The 19,589-nt window shown below is 41.1% G+C and overlaps 1 protein-coding gene across 2 annotated transcripts; it reads left to right on the top strand.

Annotated features, from left to right (window-relative positions):
- Nucleotides 1-39: 39 nt before the first annotated feature.
- col28a1a (collagen, type XXVIII, alpha 1a) lies at nt 40-19,333 on the top strand. Of its 2 annotated transcripts, XM_053863390.1 has the most exons (31): nt 40-105; nt 1,361-1,494; nt 2,797-3,320; nt 5,402-5,422; nt 5,509-5,568; nt 6,171-6,224; nt 6,293-6,337; nt 6,441-6,467; nt 6,569-6,613; nt 6,680-6,724; nt 6,868-6,921; nt 7,002-7,070; nt 7,136-7,204; nt 8,670-8,738; nt 8,817-8,885; nt 8,958-9,026; nt 9,097-9,165; nt 11,678-11,746; nt 11,825-11,896; nt 12,839-12,907; nt 14,604-14,675; nt 15,184-15,252; nt 16,918-16,986; nt 17,116-17,184; nt 17,276-17,344; nt 17,531-17,599; nt 17,674-17,742; nt 17,849-17,917; nt 18,477-18,557; nt 19,090-19,125; nt 19,186-19,333. In XM_053863390.1, the coding sequence occupies exons 2-31, from the start codon at nt 1,380-1,382 to the stop codon at nt 19,228-19,230; spliced, it is 2,331 nt and encodes a 776-aa protein (XP_053719365.1). In that variant the 5' UTR covers nt 40-105; nt 1,361-1,379; the 3' UTR covers nt 19,231-19,333. The 2 variants fall into 2 exon arrangements, with proteins under 2 accessions (XP_053719365.1, XP_053719366.1); XM_053863391.1 differs by lacking the exon at nt 6,171-6,224.
- Nucleotides 19,334-19,589: the final 256 nt, after the last annotated feature.

Below are 19,589 nucleotides of genomic sequence, written 5' to 3'. Positions count from 1 at the left end.
GTCTGGACAGGTTGACTCCTCAAACCAACTCTGAGTTCTACTTTCTTCGTCTTTCACTTACTTCAGGGCAACGAAGGACCCTGTCTGGTTCACCTGGACTCATAGGTGAGTGGCTTCACGATGAATTGTGGTTTCATTAAGTTGTTCAGTCAGAGCCTTTATTACTTTTCTATTTAATTCCTCTGCTCATACAGTTTTTCAAACTAAGAACAGGTTTTAGCTTAATGATTTTTACAGCTGTGACTGGACAATGTTAGCAATGCAAAGGTTAGCCCACCTAAAAAAGCATTACACGAAGTAATATATAACCACATTTTGGGAAAATAGGGAATGGTGGCTGTAAATATGACTGTAATATAATACTGTACTATGTAATGTAAGTAGCAGTTTCTTGATATGATTCGCTAGGTGTCCCAACGGGGGTTGATAAAGGTACCTGTGAACGGCTGCTAGACTACCTGCGGATAAACAAAAACAGTGTTTTGACGTGTTTTTCTCTTTAAATATTGGATATCATCAATTGAATATGAACAACACACATACATGTTCAATACTGGCACATTTTTTGCCAATTCCCCTTGTTATTATATAACTCCTATCTTCACTTGTGATCAGCCAAGTGAGCTCCTCCGTCTTAGCCAAGAATGTCCACAAGTCAACTGAAAAAGATCTGCTGCTTTTATTCTGATTCATTTTGGATATGCCAAATTTGCCTGGAGGGTTGTGAACAATTTTAGGCAGGACCCTATTAAAGTGAATCTTCTTCCCCTCCAATCTATTTTGCAAGATGTTCTTGGTATGAGGAAGAAGAAGGATGAGTAGAATTGAGTAGAACACTTGAGTAGAATAAGCCATCTCACTATGAGAGTGGTGAATGCAGTCATCAGTGTGTGTGTGTGTGTTTTTTTTTTTAAGCCTCATGCAAGGTTGACCAAAGAGAGTTGTGAGAAAGCTGGCAAATACTGTCATGCCAGAAAGAGTGTTAAAATGTTACATTTGGACAACCACAGATGTTGTACTTCATAACCTTTATAGAGTTGTTGTTTTTTTTTTTTTGTTTTTTTTTTCTTATGTGTGTGGTGCGCCCCGATAATCCTTACACATCACACCACACACATCAAGATATTGTCTCACTACATCTGGATCTGGAAGCTCATCCTCTAAGCCAGAAGTCTTGTGTGTTTACATGAGACATTGCATGGACAGATGATGCAGAATCTGGTGTGTGTGTGTGTGTTTTCTAACTGATAAATAAATTAGCGGAACCCAAACACAGTTTTTTTACTCAAGTAATTGTACAGTACTCCAACCATCTCTGCCTATTTGTATCTCATTCATGCTGCCATTTTTTCCCTAACAGGCTTAAGTTAAAAATAAGAATGAAGATTCCGCTAAAGGTTTTTGTCATGATTCTGACCTTCTCAAGTCTAGCCATGAGTCAGAAAAGAAGGATGTTAGGACAAAGGAATGTACACCAAAGCAGTGATGCCAAAGGTGAGTGGCCTATGTTTTTCAAAATACCCGGTCATTTTTTAACCACCACTGTATAGGCCTGCATAATAAATTGTTTAAAAAATGTGATTTCAATTCACCCCTGTGATTTAATTTTTTACTAAATTCGATTCACGATTACAAACCCACTGGATTTGAGTTTCACGCTTCCAAGTGGCACTTCAAGCCACTACTATCTTCCCACAATGCTCATGGCTTCACCCTCAACCAATGATAGAGCGGCTTGTCGCCCCGTGTTTCACCCGTGACGCGAACGTGGTAGTGATTCCACAGCTCATCGACAGGATAGACATGGATGGAATATGAATGAAAAACTAGGTACTTGCCACCAATCCAGGATTTCCGCCACCTTTAGACCACCATTGTGGTGCAGAGAGCCGCCACGCCATCCGAATAGTGATCCCTTTTTAAAGATGAATTTCCGCGTGATAAAATGTGTTAAAATGTAGTGGAAATATTGACACAAACGGATAACACATCATCTTGATAGATATGAGCATGATGATTTTTGCTGTGTTATTCGCTAAAAAATCCAGGAAGAAGCATCATAATATGACTGAAGTCTGTTGCTCGCGGAACTCAAGTCGCACACACTGGCCAGACACATGAAAAGACGGACTGCTTGAGGTCAATTTGGATGGGAGTCAGATTTACTTCTCGTGATTAGAAACTAGCAATATTATTCTCACCAATTCAGTAAAAGAAAAAATATTCCCCTCTGTTTCTCTATAACTTCTTGATTGGCTATGTTTGATTCTGCCCCACCACAGTTTCAAAAAATTCTGGCAAAAACCCTGTCATACCCGCCTGCAACTGTTTTTCGTAAGTTGCACTGCCAGCTATGTAAAAGAAAGTATGCACAGAAGTCGAGGCAGAAGTGCATGACGCAGATTATTTTCCTGCAATGCCTAATTTACGCTCCATCTGAACCGGGACTACAAGCCGCTCGGTCATTGGTTGAAGGTGAAGCCTTGAGATTCCACTTCATGTCAACTGATTTCACCATGAAGAGCAAGGTCCTGCAGACTGGTTATTTCCCTGATGTGCACAAAGGACATATCTTGGCACAGGGACTTAAGGATTCCCTCACATCTTGAAGTTTGTACAATAATTGGATAATTGTACATGTTTCATGAGGGAAACAATCGTGGCAGAGAGCTAAAAATAAATGGTGATTCATATTTTTCAATGAAATGAGCAGGCCTACCACCGTTGCATCAGGGCAGTCAAAAACATACATACATTAATAAAGGAGTTCTAAGATTTGCCTTGCCTGTTTTCCAGGTGTGATCTGCTCATTGGAGATATTATTCATTATGGACGGTTCTGAGCAAGCCAGAGATCAGCTGCACGCCCAACAGAAGGAGTTTGTTCTTCACTTAAGTTCCATGCTCCTGCAGCTCAGTACTGCAGGTTGGCCCCTGTGGCTTCACCTGACTGTCCTATATAATGACACTTCTGTGATTGAGCACCATGTTAAAGACCAGCGATCCTTGGATTCATTTCAGCAAAAATTGGCATCCACTGACCAGGAATTCCATCATCCCAATGGTATTGCTAATGTCACAAAACTTTATAAAAAGCAGAGCCGTCTTCACAATCTCAAAGTGGCTCTGCTGATGATCGACCCTCTACGACCTGATGCTGTAAAACCTCTTAATGTGGCAAAGGAGCACAACTTCAGGGTCTTCACCATCAGGATGTCCAGCGGATTTGAAGATATAGTCAGCATCCCCACTATCCACGAGCAGCAGCATGCGGCCAGCCTCAAAGAGAACCAGTTGGTCGACAGTGTCTTCAATGAACTGGTCAGTAAATGTGTTATTAATGCTCAGTTTATTATTACAACAATATACAGACTATCATTTTGTGTAATTATGTCACCTTAACACACAATTGTGCAGTTATTTCATTTAGGTGCTCGGTTAAACATCCCTGTGTACTTGAGAGAACTAAGGAGCTTTGTTAGGAGGGTGGAGGAGTACGGGGCCAATGACTGCTTCTCTCTGTGGTATCTGCAAGTTCCTTGACGATATTTTCTGCGGCCTGATCTTTGATTCCCACTTCCATCAGTATTCTTATAGTAGAAGAATTTACGTAGAAGCCCACCTATATGGGACACTCAAATGCTCTCCAGTCCTGTTTCTATGCTTCCATGCAATTTCCATGCAATTGTCAACTCGATGATAAAAACTTGCATGAAGGATTTGGACCAAAGGACAGGTCTGGTTGGTTGCTATGATTTCAAGTGGGAAGGGGAGTATTTGTGTCAAGTCACTTGTATGTCCCAATCCTGGGCTGCATTTAATGGGCATGAGTCTGTGGGTGCTAGTTTGGCCATCTGTGTCTCACATTGGTTGTCAACTGGCATTTTTTGTTTTCTAGCAGCATGGTGTTAGTGGTTATTTCCCTTTATTGTAGTGTCGCTTCCAGAACTTTGTGGCACCAGGTGTGTCTACCTTTGAAAGACTGGTCGTGCAATCTACCTGTATGTGTTCATGGGTTGCAGGGGTAGAACAGGGAACAGGCTGGTTCCTCTCTCAGCCAGAGATGTAAGATGGTTGGAAATGGCAGATCATCGTATGTGGTTTTAATTATAAAGTTCAATTTCTTGGACTCTGTGTTCCACGGCTCAGTCTAGGCGATCTTCCTTCTCTCCACGCCTGTCTCCTCTTCCTGGTGGCATTCCTCTTCTGTTATTCTATGGCAGTGTTTTGCTGTGGTCGCCCTTTGACATGTGGGTGTTCTCAAATCTAAACCCCCCTCTGCTAGGGTTGGGAATCATCAATAAGGCTTGAGATTGAGAGAGAAATGGCTCTGTTGCCGTACATTCCTTTGCAACTGAGGCATCTAGGTGAGTCTAACCACTTCTTCACCTGTGTATTCAACTTCCATGGTCTAGTGGCATGAGATAGGGTTGGCCACAAGAGTCCAAACTGAAAGCACCATAGTTACTGAGCGTGTTATTGATCTGTTTGAGGCTGCGTATGGTTCCTTGTTCCGCTTGTTTTAAGTTTTTGAGCTCTGTATTATTACCAACAGCCAAGGCTTTTGATAGGCTTCTCTGGTATTGTTGATAATGGCTCCTTATTGATGCACAACGTCTCCTTGGCAAGGCCCTTCCCTGATGGCAATAGAGATTCCATTCACGCCCATCTGATGTAACGCCAAGCACTTTAACTAATGAGATGTCAGCTGAACTGAGCTACACCTGGCTGACAATCAAATGCTTACACTCCAAAGACATCTGACTGGAGGAAAGGTATAGTCGTGATTGGTTGGGATAAAAACCTGCAACCACTGCAGCCCTTTGTAGAACTAATTGTCCACGCCTCACCTAGACACCCAAATTATTCCATTCCATTGACATAATCGGTGAGGAGATGATACAGTCTGCTACTATGCCAATGTCCATTTGTTGCGAGGCAATTGTGGCATTCTGTGTTGTCATGTGGACTTTGAGGTCCTGGAAAGAGACTTTAATATGCCTTGTCACGCACTTGCATGAGATTCCACTCACGTTTCAATACACCTGCTGTGTTCTTGTAGAGCCTTTACGGAACACAGTTGTGCCATTGTCTCCACGTCCCACATTTGGATGTCCAACTGATGGTGATATGTCCTTTGGATTGATGGCTGGTATATGTCTCATGTGTTCATTGGAGTAGTTCTTTCTGAGATGCCCTTTGATTACTTGAACCGTCACTTTAAGAGTCCCGGCTTTGAGACCACTACGCAGCCCTGAGATGAGAGAATTCAGGAACAAAACCATAGACAGCTGTGTATGTTGACTATGAAGAATGGGTCAATAGGGCTACACTTCAATGTTGTAGGTTTTGTTTTGTTTCCATTGAAAATGTTCCTCTTTGTGTCCCGTTCTTCCATCTAGCAAAGAGTCCTGAGAGCCGGAGTAAGTGACAAGTGCAAAAAATTCAATTATGCCATTTCATTGATGTTTTCATGAGTAGGGTTCAATTTTTGTCCCCTGCCTAATAGTGTCCCCTGACGAAGAAGTGCTTATGTGACCATGGAAAGATGGGTGACCAAGGGAGGCCTGTAAGTTCTATTTGTATAGTTTGTATAGTATTGTATAGATTTGTATAGTGAAATAATAACATAATTCCAAGAGAGTGTACAGTGAGAAGTTCAATATTCAGTTTTTTTTTTCTATATTAAAATGCATATCAGAGAAGACAACACTGACTAAATCTTGTCGTCACCACAATGCTCATTTTATATTCCTTCTCTACATGTGCACAAGCACTTGGGTGTATGCAGTATATTAGCTTGTATTTTAAAATGAATTTTACTTTATAATATAATAACAAAAAATGCTCTTGAAGGCCATTTTCTTCCAACTCAAATAACAAAAGCACTAACTAACTCACTTGAATCACACTACTTATCACAATACTTATTTTACATAACTAATTCTTTGGTTTTTATCTCAATCTCACATCTTGCAGGTTCCTGCTCAGAGTTAGTCCTGAAAAAAAAAATCTGCCAATTGAGGCCAAAGAAGAGAAATTATGAAATGAATGATATGAATGAAAATATAGGCAAGATGTTAATGGAACTATTAGTGTCAATAAAGCGAGACATTAACTTAACTACTAGGTAAAATGCCATGTAAAACTGAATTGTACCACAAATTTTAGGGACGTCCAGGTGAACTAGGGTCTCTTGGTCCTCCTGGTCCAAAAGGATCGAGTGTAAGTCTACATTTTCTCATTAATTTTAAGTTCAAGACCTCACACACCCTTTGTTTGGTCCACTTCAGGGAGAACCTGGCAAAAATGGATGCCGTGGAGTCATTGGCCCTGAGGTGAAATGGTGTCTTGTAAAACCGTTAAAAAAAAATAAAAAATAAAAAAATATTGACCAAATTATTCACCGATCGTTTTTCCTGTTATGTTTTTCCATCGTAGGGGAAAAATGGAGAGAATGGGGCACAGGTCAGTGATTATCTACACTGTTGAAACATGTTGTATATTTAAAATAACCAAAGGAATTATTATAGTTGTCCTCATTTACCTGTTTGTTTGTTTTTCAATAGGGAGAGCGTGGTGAGCAAGGTGCCACTGGTGAAAATGGTGAAAATGTACAAGGACATATTGAAAATTATCAGTCAGATGAAATTTCGATATTAAGAAGCATGTTTTCTCAGGGTGCAGAAGGTCAAACTGGACCTGGAGGACTTGTTGGAGAACAGGTCATGTCTTAAACTCCCTCTTGTATCTTTCATCTCAGTTTATATTTCAATAGCCAAGCTATAACAAATGTCTCCTCTGTTTTTGTTTTTTTTTCCTTCATTGATCTGAGATAAGTAATGCTCATTCATACTATTTGTCGCAGGGACCTAAAGGAGAAGTTGGAAATCCTGGGCGACATGGGTTGTCTGGTCCCAGAGTGAGAAAGTGAAAGATGACTTTGATGCCATAGTTTCATTTCTATGTAATTGCATGACAATCTTTCTGCTCATCCTGAAGGGTGAACGAGGACTGAGAGGTGTACATGGCATTAAGGGGGAATCTGTTGTTGGTGTTCAAGGTCCAAAGGTGAATACCTTTTAATGAATTTTTGTGCCAGGATTTCATCATGGTTTTCTCTTCCAATCTCTTAGGGTCACAAGGGCAAACAGGGTGTAGCTGGTCTTCCTGGTCTAATTGGCATTGGGGAACCAGGATTTCCGGTGAGTTGTTATTTATTATACCGTTATTTCCAACGGATTAGTATATAATTAATCGATAGACCTGCAGTGACATGTTGCTGTCTTCGCATTACTGTACTGGAACAGGGAAAAAAGTTGTTCATTCGGAGCCTTCTAATGAGCGTCACTATTGGTCTGTCCCTTGTTTGTAACTTACCCCCAGAAAAGAAAATGTTCATTTACTTGCCAACCAATTGGGGGGAGGAGCAAGCCCACTTATATATTAACTTACATTAATAATTGAATTTTAAATAAATAAAGGCCACTCTGCGTCTGCTGCTCATTTCCTTTCAAAGCTCAAAGAGATTAGCCTAGCGAGAGAACGGTGAAAGGGATCTGCACATACAGTAAGCATACATACAGTACATATATCGGTGAAGGAGATGTTGACTCCAACGCCAGTCCATTTCCGCCACAGAGGAAAAGCAACTCCCTCGATCTCACTTCGAAACCGACAAGGTCTTACCACCAAATTAACCCAACTTTGCATGGAGAAAAGACTCCAAAATCAGCTTCACACACGTGGTCACACTGCCATCTGACAGAAGAGTGGATATCAAATGCCCCATTTTCTTTTATGAATATATGTGAAATAGTAAAATAATGCTTACAATCATGCTATTGACAATTAGATCAAGGTAGAGCTCATCTTTATTTTTTTTACCCAGAACTCACTCACTTGACAATATGATGTTTAACACACACATTAAAACAGTAGTTCGAACTGGTCATGAGGACACCTTTTCACCAATGAGGTGTCTGAGGAGTTTAATCTGGTCCTGCCTGTTTCAGCTGACATCTCATTGGATAAACTGTGTGTGCTTGGCCAGTTGGAACAAAATCCTGCACTACTTTGAGACCTGGTTTGCCCACCCTGGCCTAGCAGCAAGACGGTCAATGGTTCAATGCTAGCTTGAAGCAATGCATGCATGGAGTAGAGCTGGAGTAAAAGCTGCATTGCTTTTCTCTGGCCCCTAGGATATCAAGAAACTTTCAGAGAAAGCGTGTGAGTGTGTGTGTGTGAGAAAACAAATAAGAATAAAAAGCAACTCTAATGGAGCTGTGGTGGAGTCCAAATCTTGAAGTGCAGAAACACTGACAGCCAGGCACAATTGGAGGAATTGCAGTCAGGTGCTGATCGTGTCGGTTCTGCCGAGTGAGAAAGCAGAAAAACGGACTGGGAGGGGGGAGTGCACTGACAAAATAAAACAGTAAGGAGGGGGAGCCATGATAACGTACCCTGCAACAGGATGGCTACCTGTTCAGGGTGGTCCCAGCCTCTCTTCCCAGCAGCTGAGATTCATTCCAGCCCCCATGACTTAAATGGAAATGAGAGTTACAGAAAGAGATGACAATATTGTATTGTTTCTGTCCATAATATTCTCCATAAATAACCTGATGAACTGCAGCAAAGAAAGAATTGAAATTGTCATTTACTTTTCTTTAGGGTCAGTCAGGACCACCAGGAATTCAAGGACCACAGGGGTTCCCTGGAGTGAGTCTATTGGGGCCAAAGGTGAGATGACAATGTTATATGATGGTTCCATGTTGCTTTTCACCTTCTCTAACAGTCTATTTTCTCTCTTCTTTGAAGGGTGACAATGGGTTGGAAGGTCCGAAAGGTAGACGTGGTCTTCCAGGATCCGGTTACATAGGCGATAAGGTGAGGCTTAATGTTGATGAAAACATAGTAGAATCCTAATAATTCATAAAACTGTTCATAATCCCTCCTCAGGGAAATGTAGGAGCATCTGGATTGCAAGGGATGAACGGTCTTCCTGGGGTTGGTATAAAAGGAGAGAAGGCAAGTTTAAAGCAGTAGTACGACAAAACCTCTCATGTATTTTAGCTTCAACATAATCATTTGACTTTAGGGTTATCGAGGACCAACCGGGTTAGATGGTCCCAGAGGACATCCTGGGTTGGGAGTTGTAGGCCCAAAGGTAGGTGGAGACATTGAGCCAAAATCTGAGTATGTGTTGCAATACTTGAATTAAATTTTACCCCAAATTGTTGATTGTTGTATGGCAATACAACGATTGTTCATCAGGCATGATGAGGCGGGGTGCAGTGTTCTAGGGTAAGAGGATCAAATGAAATTCTTATCGGCCATTGATATATTTTGGAAAATGTTTATCTAATTGGCCAGTTTTCACTACACCATGTATTTTGCATCAATTTTGTGCATGCCATTACAAAGCGACAAGTTGTAGCTGGACAAGGTAAGTCAGAAAAGTACCAGGACCGGGGCCACAAAACACCCATACTGCAAATTGAAATGAATGAGTGGTGCAAAAGGTTTAAAAAAGGACTTGAGGACGACCCAAGGAGTAAAAGGCCCTCAACTACCAGGACTGAGGTCAATGTTGAGCAATCGTCGGTTGACAGTTCGCAAATGAGCTGGGACAGCATCTGAGTTGTCTGCCACGAAAACGCAGCCTTTGGCCTCGCCTGTTGATGCATTGGCAGTGTGACTTGTGAAAAAAGACTGGGGTTGGGGTTAGGGTATGCTATGGGATGGTGGTTCATTCTTGCAATGTTTAACAACGTGTCAACTGCTATTTAATGACCATCAAGAACTTGAACGCCCCCGAAAAAAGCCTGAAAAAACATAAAGTGCGCGGACCACGACGGACGACGCGCTTTGTTATTTTGTATAACGCAGCCTCTGTATGCAGACGTGTCCCGTTAGCTACATTTACGGACTGTTTTTTTCTTCATATTGAGGTGTAAAACCTTTCCTGTCTCCGCACTGGACCGTGGGAGAGTGTCACAGGGGAGGTGCTTGCTCTCGACACCTCCAAAGCTGGAGCGCGCACTCCAGGGTTTTAAGTCCTGTTGTCAGCTGGAGCTCGGACAGGGATGAGGCGAGTCTGGGACAGAACGTTACTTGGTTTATTACTTTGTCACAGCCAAACTGCACAAAACCGCACATTCAGAGCTGGACACACACCGGGCACCTCTTCACTTCTGGAGAGACGTCACTCACTCAGCAACCCCTCCCACATGCAGCGGCCACACACATACTTGTTCCTGTGTAATCCAGGAAATGCTCGCCATGCTTTGGCATGGAATTATTTGTAAGGCAGTATGAATGCTCCCTTATTGCATTACTGCTTTTGCTTGCACCTGCAGCAGACACTCTACATTCACTCCTACAAAAGCCTATTTTAAGACTTGCAACGTATTATTTCTTTTTCCAATAATTGTAATGAGAAAAATTTATTCAGATTTCGAACAAATTGCTCCTCGAACAACCGTCTGGAATGGATTGTGGTTGAGAACCGAGGTACCACTGTATATATTAGCGGTGGGACTCGATTAAAAAAATGTATCCTGTTATAATTACAACATGTGTGATTAATTAATTAATCTCAATTAATCAATCAATCATTTTAAACGTTAAATAACAATTTCTTAAGGTGGCATTTCTACCATAAAAGAAACAAAACAAACAAAAAAAAAATAGTCCTTTGACTGCCGTAAATCCTTTTTATACTTCCAGCATCCAGAGCAAAAATCTCTGTTTCATTAAGGCCATAACGGTTTGGTCTACATTTTAGTGCAAAAACAACAAACACATTGGCCTCACAGTACATCTAAGCCTATTTCTACTTCCTCTTTTTCAGCCAGTTGCTCAGACAAACTAGCCTGTTCACATTTTCAGAGCTCAAGGCTGCTCTCTTCTTTGTTACTATGTGGCCTGCTAGTGAAAACAGCCTCTCACAAGGGACAGGAGTGGCAGGGCTCCTCTTCTTTGCTGGCTCCTGTGTGCGGTCTGAAGCATCTCCCTTAGACTGTTCCTGAAGCAGGGACTCAAGACTGGTCCAAACCCCTTCTCTTTTTCCCCTTCCTAGACATTTTAAATCCTTATACATATATATATATATATATATATATATATATATATATATATATATATATATATAATGTTAGTTGCAACCCAAACCGCCAAAGCGTTCGTGATTTTTTCTTTTACAGGTTTGGAGATTGACCGAATGTACTTGGGAAGCATTGTCTGGCGGCTGGCAGTAGATGCGGTGCTTTCCTTTGGGTGTTTCGCTTTCAAATTATATTTTAGCATGGAAGTACTACGATGGTAGCCGAATTCAGACTTACAAATTGAGTACACAACTTTAGAACGGTCTGTTGTTCCGTCGCTCAGCGTTTGAAAGAGAATAAAAAGTTATTTGTAATAACATTATAGGGTGTTCCTGTGTAATCCAGGAAATGCTCGCCATGCTTTGGCATGGAATTATTTGTAAGGCAGTATGAATGCTCCCTTATTGCATTACTGCTTTTGCTTGTTATTACTTGTAGTACTGTTATGGAGCACATGCATAAATAAGTTATAATGTATTCCCAGAAGCCTAATAAGCATGTTATAAAGTTCTATTGCATAATGCATTAGAACTTTCGGTAAAGTGTGACCTAAAAAAAACTGTGTTTGTCCAGGGTGATTATGGTATGCCTGGTGTACCCGGTTTGCAGGGTCTAATGGGTGTTGGTGAACATGGATCAAAAGTGAGTATTCCAAGGTAAATTAGAAAAAAAAAAATCAACATCAATCCAATACTTTCTTCTACTGTTTTGGGATTTCAGGGTGAACCAGGACACAATGGGACATCTGGGTTGCCTGGAATTCCTGGGGATGATGGAGCAGTTGGGCCTAAAGTATGTATGCTATTGCATGACCGGTGAAACATTGCCTACTTAGGCTCTTGAGCATGTCATGTGTCATTGCATAAATTGTGTTTAACTAAATACGACTTGAAATGTTGCAATCTGCGAAGCACTCGCAGTGCTCTGATTTACAGTACCTCATTCACAATTGTTATTTTTCTGTTAAGTTTTTGATACATATTCCTCCCTGGTGTAAAATGACAATTATTTTTACTTTTTTTTTTATTGTGGTGAACATCACTGCAAACACCCCGCAATTCAATTGTATTATCAACCAACAGCTGTTATGTTCATGCAGCAGCTATCACAACATATCATTGAAGTACAACTAATATAATCAATGACATGTTGAATTTCCCCGATGTGGGACAAATGAAGCACATCTATTTCTTGGTGCCGACCTGAAACATGCCCAAGGTCTGTTTCTCTTGTGACAGTCTCGGCATTGTGAAAGACTTTTGCTTTCAAACACACAGGGAATATGAAAACTGCTTTGTGCTGACCGTCATTTATACCTATCCACTGCAGCTTGGAATTTTTGTTCTTCGAGTAATGAGCGAGATGTGTGATGTTTTTAAATAATAAGTTTGGTGATGTCATCAAATTTTCTTTGCTCAACAGCGTTTTATAGTCATTTCCGTGGATACGTTTCTGTTGCATCATTTACAATGTAGATATTTAAAATTTACAGGTGGTGCCTTTTCACTTGAATTCAGTATATTATATTATGGACACTATGGATTTCAAAACTGTCAGACTCAAAAATAATAGTTTTGAATCTGCAAAGTTCCTGAGGCAAAGCATTTTGCAGAACTATGCAAAATGGTTCCTGCTGCATAAAGGCAATTGAATCAAATCTAATTGAATTGAATCTGTTGTCATGTATTCATTTACATTAAATTAATTCATTTCCACACATTCAATACTTTTAAGGGAGAGAAGGGTCTGCATGGACTGACTGGTGAACCTGGGACACCTGGAAACAGCATCACTGGAGAAAAGGTATTCCGGCCTCGTCTTAAGTAGAGATGCTCTGATCAGATCAGGGTTTTTGCTGCAAATCACCGATTCTAGTCAGCCAGAGAGGTGATCACGACCAATCACATACACAATCACGTGGATTGAGTTTCATTTTGTAATCTAAATGCAGTTATGATGGGATTTTCTGTTTATATGATGGGAAATATAAAAAATGTGACATGTAGCTGGGCTTCAAGTGAGAGTGACGGTGCCTTCCAGTTGTGCTGGGAGATGAGAAATTCCTAGCTCCAACCTCCTGATGGGTTATCATTAGGGGGTTGACACTTTGTTGTTTGAAGCATATCTATAAAACTTGTGCTAAAATGAAATTTAAAATATTCATGCTGTTTATGGGAACTGTAATGTGGGCAGTGCTAACAATAGTGAAGGCGAGTCTGGTCAACTTCCAACGTTGGTAACTGCATCATTTCCCAGCTTTGACTTCTGAACACATCAGGAGCAACCGTGGAAGCAGCTGTCTTGCACCATTAAGTTTAAGAACTCAGCATCTGACAAAAAACAGAGGTGGCCATTTCGTCTTCATGGATACAGCAATAAAATTAATAATTTTTCCGTCAATTTCCAAAACTTTCTGGCTGTCATCCTTGTACAAGTGGGTGTCAGACTGCTGATGATGAACCACCCGCCCTACGTTCATTTTCTGCCGCAAGCCACGAAAACACTGCTCCGTCAAATGCTTCTTCTTTAAGTGACGAATGAAATTTGTTGTGTTGAAGACTTTTAACATGCTTCCCTGCCAAGTATTTTCCTGTTGGATGAGCTGCAGGATTGTCACATCACAGTCTGATAAAAGTCACATCAGACATGTTGCTGCCATGAGTGGGCCATAGTGACGCGTCGTTCAAAGAATGATTGATTCATTTGAACAAATCTGTAATATCAACTCAGACCCATGAGTCATCTCAGGGTGGGATTCGTTTATTTTTTGCGCAAGTTTCTTCTCATCACAAAGTTATCTTATTCTGTTTTGAAAGGCCTGGACGGAATTGAAGCCTTGTCATAAATTACTTGTTTGACTAATAAACAATGCCCAATCTGTTACTACTCTTTTTGAAGGCCACCCCAAACAATTTGTTGTCTCATCTCGTCTCGTCTCGGTCTTTGGTTCACTTAGTTCACCATCTTTTTCGGCTCCAGTCTATGTCTGTGGCTCATTCAGTTTTAGCTCATTCACAGAGCCATTTCAAGCAGGTGGTCTGATTGAGGAGCAGATGTGAGAATGTGTTTATGACAGTATTTTCACTATTTTCAAAATGTGTCAAAGACCAGGCCTGCATTTTACAAAGATGGTTCAGTATTGTGCATGCATTTTACTTCTTTATTCATGCAGTAAGTAACAAAGTACTAATGGGCTGATGAGGTTTCATGAAACAGTGACCTCATTTTCCTGTTGGTTTAAAAATGATGTGAGGTTTCATTGCAAAGTTTGCATAAATCCAAAGCGGAGACTAGGGGCTCACATTTGTTGTGCGATTTCTAAACTTGAAAACATTTAACTTTATTTGAAATTAATAAACCAACAGAAACACAACTCACCAGACCAGACAAGTTTTCTTCAGTATATCGCTAATGAATGTTTTTTCACCATCAATTTCATTGAAATCAGTATGTGCTGCAAAACCTGGACTGTTAATATGAAACTTGCATTTTCCCACAGGGGGATCAAGGAGAACATGGACCAAGAGGTTTCTTAGGTCTGAGTGGCCCACCTGGACCTCCTGGAACAAAGGTCAGTATTGTGGGGATATATTTCAAATTCTGAGTTTTGCATTGAAATCAAGTTTTTTTTCTTTATTGTTCCTTTTTTATTGTTGGGGGTCTATGACGCCGTACAGTAACTATGCACAAATATGCAGCATTAAATTATCTATCCATCCTCATCCGCTTATCCATTGGCGAGTGGCAGGGGCAGCAGCTTCAGGTCAGGGCCACACCAAACGCCCTTATCCCGGGCAACATCCACCAGCTCCAACTGGAGAATCCCGAGACACTCCTAGGCCAGTGTAGAGATATAATCTCTCCATCTGGCCCTGGCTCGACCCCTCTGTCTCCACCCAGCTGGCATCTCATACACATAGATTTCAAACGGAAAACAAATTTTATAAAGCAATAACGTCAACACGGTGCATCATGATCATTTAAACCATATTCATAAGTCAGAAAAGTCGGATATTTAGGATAGATTGTCTTTAAGTTTGCACAACACTGAGATAAATCTTTTTCCAACTTTTTTTCAGGGAGAGCCAGGAAATTTGGGGATTGAGGGATTACCTGGATCACCAGGACGCAGTTTGCCAGGTCCAAAGGTGTGTTGTAAAAATTCTACAATAGCTTAAAGCAACAATGCATAACATTTAGACATAAATAGATTATTTTCATATTTCCTGAGATGACGGTTCATTTTGTACAGTCCAAAATCCCAGAGTCAGACCCTCCAGCTCTCTGTTAAACGCTCCCTTGGACTATGTAACTTTCTCTGGGCTAGCCGCCCGGAGGCGTGTTCTGTGAGTGGCATCACTGCCCCAACCCCCACCGCAACACTTTACAACAGACGGGCAGAGTGACCTCGGCAGCAAGCTGAGTTCCTTTGTTTACATCATGGCAGAAGAATGGAATGACTCGCGAATCCCGTACAAGTATAATATGGGAGAGTGAGCTACAAAAGGCTTTTCATCTGATCCTGAAGTGGCGATGTGTCTACTCAACTTGTAAGTCAATTTTGTGTTCACTGTGTATATGCTTTTTGTTTGTATATAAGTGTGGTATATATATGTTTGCAGCAGTACAGTGCTAAAACGGGATAGACACACTTTGTGTATGTCTGTCTCCTGTCGGTTTCCAGCGAAACCGACAGTATTTGTACCGCTAGTGTGTAACGTCCATGGCTAATGTCCGCTAGCATTTATGAGCTGATTCACTGTCATTTGCAGTGTTTATGGTCCATCTGGTATGGACATGTATAACATGTTGTATCTCATGTTCTGCAGCTGCTGCCGTTGACTCCTCTGATCTGCAGACCTGCTCAGTGCTGCTGAGAGATGCGACCAGCGCCACATTTCATCATCCCTGACAGTTGTTCTGGAACTCATTGAAGAAGAATAGTTTCTAACTCTGACGTCTGTGTCCACAGTCAACTCGAAATAAACGTGTGAACGGACGTTATGCTCATGTTCTGATCGCTGTTTGTCTGCTCCTTATTGAAATACATGGCCGTCATGATGTAATAAAGCGAGAGGAAACCATCATCTTTACTATTCTACATCGCTGTGAACGACGGTGGCGCACTGCCACTGCTTAAATGTGAGCCGATGAGATGAACATGACGGTTTTCAGCATGTTTTTCACAAACAATCCCTGAAGAAACATCACAATGACTGATGTCCGTTGCTTGCGGAACTGTAGTGCATTCCAGCCGGACATGTGAAGGAGACGGACCCCTGATGATGGCTGCATCTTACAGATTTATTGCTGATAACTGAAAGACAGAGGTTTGATGTCACATATTCAGTAAATGTTCAAATGTTCCCCTTTGCGTCATTCTGAAACATGCAGTCAAAATAAAGCTTTATTATCTGGGTCCGTTGGGTCTTGCAGCTGCTTCCACCTCTCGCTGGATCCTGCCTCTTCTCACTGGCCGCATGACGGACAGTGCTCTGTATATTGTCATCTGTGATTCCATTTTTCGCTGTTTCGCCACGGTCTTTCCTCATAAACAAATGTGGGATGCTTGCAATTACACTCATTTACCTGAGGCGCCACCAAAAGCAACTCAACTTACCTACAGCTGCTTTAATGACAATCAACCTTGTACTTCAATAATATTTGTCCACTTTTAAATTTCATAACTAAAACTCCTCCTTGGGGAGACTGTTTTTTTCCCCTCCCTGCTCAGACTAATGTAAATCACCTGTCTGATTCCCACTCGAAATCATATTGGTGAACTGTTCATTGATGTTCTCTTGGGAAAACAGGGGAATCCAGGGCCAGCCGGACCTGCAGGACCAGCTGGGGAACCTGGAATAGGAAATATTGGACCCAAGGTAACATATTTCATGCAGATATATAATGCTCTAGGCTGTTTTGCTTTATTGTGTGAGCTTTAAATTGTAGTTATCTTTGAAATGTTCCATTCTAGACAGAGAAACAATTTTTCGTCATCTGTCATTAAGGGTAGCAAAGGGAAAACAGGTCCACAGGGGCAAACTGGGATGGTGGGACAGGGTCTCGCAGGACCGCAGGTAGGAGAGAAATTACCTCTCAACTATAGATATTTAGAGCATGTGCTTCTTTTAAAAGTCTTTTGATTGCCACATTAATGTACATGATTAGGGCTTGCCTGGCATACATGGAGTTCCAGGAGAGATGGGTCAGGAAGGAAGAGGGCTCTCTGGAATAAAGGTTAGTTATTACCTTTTTTACTGTTGAAAAATATAATGAATTAAATACATTTGAAATATGTGGAACTGTATGAAAAGAATATGTGCAACTTGTTATGGCAATATTCCCTAAACTCAAAAACTAGAATAAAATGTAAGGTATAAATCGGCTTACAAGTGAAGAATGGTTGATTTGTTTGTCTGCCAGGGGGACCGAGGTATACCAGGTCTCATTGGACCTTCAGGCCTGCCAGGTATAAGGAGAGGTGGACCAAAGGTCAGTTTTTGTCAAATGAAAACAACTCAACTTCTTTCACCGCATGTAATAGAGTTATTTAATTACATTGACAGGGTGAAGAAGGAAAGCTGGGTCTCCAAGGCAGTGAAGGTGCTCCTGGTATAGGCATCCAGGGACCAATGGTAGGAAGAGAATATTCGCTATGGATTGAACATTGCGTTGTTGTTTGGATTTTATATCGCCATCAAAATTATGATGCCTAAGTTAATACACATTTTCCATGATCAGGGTCAGGCTGGCTTTGAAGGACCAGTAGGTGTACGGGGCCCACCAGGAGATGGTCTTTCTGGCAGAAAGGTAGTCACAGTGAGATTTTCACAGATCATGAACTTGACTGTACCTCTAAGTAAGGACAGACCACATCTACAGTAGCATGGACTATAGTATGTATGTATCAGGTCTCAACTGAAACAACGAAAATGCTTGATCAGCCTCCTTCCCACCTGTCCTGCATGCCAATTTAAATCATAGTGCGTTGGTGACTACAGAGTGGAAGAACATGTCTGCAACTGATGATGAGGGACCCCAACTTCCACAGGCAAATCAGTCTGAGCTGTGTCTCCTTGATAATGCTTTTGTTATTCATTGAGCTTAACACTCCTTTCCATGTTTGATGAAGTTTCGTTGTAACTAATCGTGGTATACAATGACAATAAAGCCAATCCTTGTTGTACTCACATAACCTGATACCTAACCCTAACCCTACAATAAGGTCCTGCACATTCATGCACAAAAGAGGTCACTGTCGTCACTAAAACAGAGCATGGATGTCATTTTTTTTCTTGCTGTTGCTGTTGAAAACATGCATTTATTGTTTATGTCAAAAACATAACTGTAAGACTATTGGTATTTGCAGGGTGAGCAAGGGCCGTCCGGTGAGAAAGGAAAACGAGGTGCTAAAGGAAACTTTGGGAACCCTGGATTGATTGGACCAGTGGTAAACATATACAGTATATCTACACCGTTTGATTCAATTAGTAGGAGTTGTGTGGTCTCAAGTATGTGGCTCAAACATGTCTTCACTACATCTTCACTACCGTAAGCAGCTCCAGAGGTTGGATTCACAAATCCTGACAAAGGCATAAAAATTAAGATCCAAGTCCCTTCAAATGCTCCTTAACGCTCCTTTTATTATTGTTTTTTTTTTGTTGTTGTTAATTTGTTCCACATCTAGGTCATGTCTATTAGCTGTTAAATGTTTGCCTCATAGGGAGACAAACTTAATCCATGGAGCTGTCATAGACCTGTCTTTAGAAATGGCAAATGCATGTGCCTTTCACTGATGGCCCAAAACGTAATCTTTGAAGAGGATTGTTGTCCACCGTTTCAATAGTTGCTCCATGCAGTCCGTCATTGTCATTGCATATCTTGTCTTGTCCGTGCCGTAATCCTGCATGTTTGTTTGAATCGAACTATTTTCGGTTGACTAATCTACAGAAAAATCTAAAGGATGATTTTCCCATCTACAGGGAGAACCTGGAGAAGACGGAGAACCTGGACTGACTGTGAGTAAACCTATTATTGCTTTACCGCTGATCCATGGTGACTTTTCTTTCCTCACGCAGAGAGAAGAAGCCATCAGAATAATACAACAGATCTGTGGCAACTGATAATCTCAAAATTTATGGAAACTGCTTAGATTGAACTTGTGTCTGTGTGTATGCGTTCTCGTTGTGTGTGTACTCAATACATGGTTGATGAAAGAGAAGAGACTTTATCAGAAGCGTCAACTTTTTACCAGATTCCACAGCATGTTCCCAATTGAGCTATTCATTGAACACTCCCTGCTGTCTATGTATGCATGGTGTTACAAAACACACGTAATAAGATTAAACAAATGAATGTTTGCTGATTTACTAAATAAAGAAATTCTATTTTATGGCCATGCCATGCAATTCTGTTACATCACACTGCGAGAGGAATTGCGCTAAAAAATTCCCTCTCGTTGGCGATATTGATGATTCGGACT

Source organism: Synchiropus splendidus, chromosome 4 (genome assembly GCF_027744825.2).
Source record: "Synchiropus splendidus isolate RoL2022-P1 chromosome 4, RoL_Sspl_1.0, whole genome shotgun sequence".
NCBI classification, from domain to species: domain Eukaryota; kingdom Metazoa; phylum Chordata; class Actinopteri; order Syngnathiformes; family Callionymidae; genus Synchiropus; species Synchiropus splendidus.
Note: the sequence above shows the minus strand (reverse complement) of the source record. Positions and strands in the feature narration are given on the sequence as shown.

Bases quoted from the DNA above. Each gene is read 5' to 3' on its own strand.
- col28a1a (XM_053863390.1), top strand. From the start codon at position 1,380: ATGAAGATTCCGCTAAAGGTTTTTGTCATGATTCTGACCTTCTCAAGT. The intron at 6,922-7,001 runs GTGAGAAAGTGA...CTCATCCTGAAG, and splicing joins ATGGGTTGTCTGGTCCCAGA to GGTGAACGAGGACTGAGAGG. The intron at 18,558-19,089 runs GTAAACATATAC...TCCCATCTACAG, and splicing joins CTGGATTGATTGGACCAGTG to GGAGAACCTGGAGAAGACGG.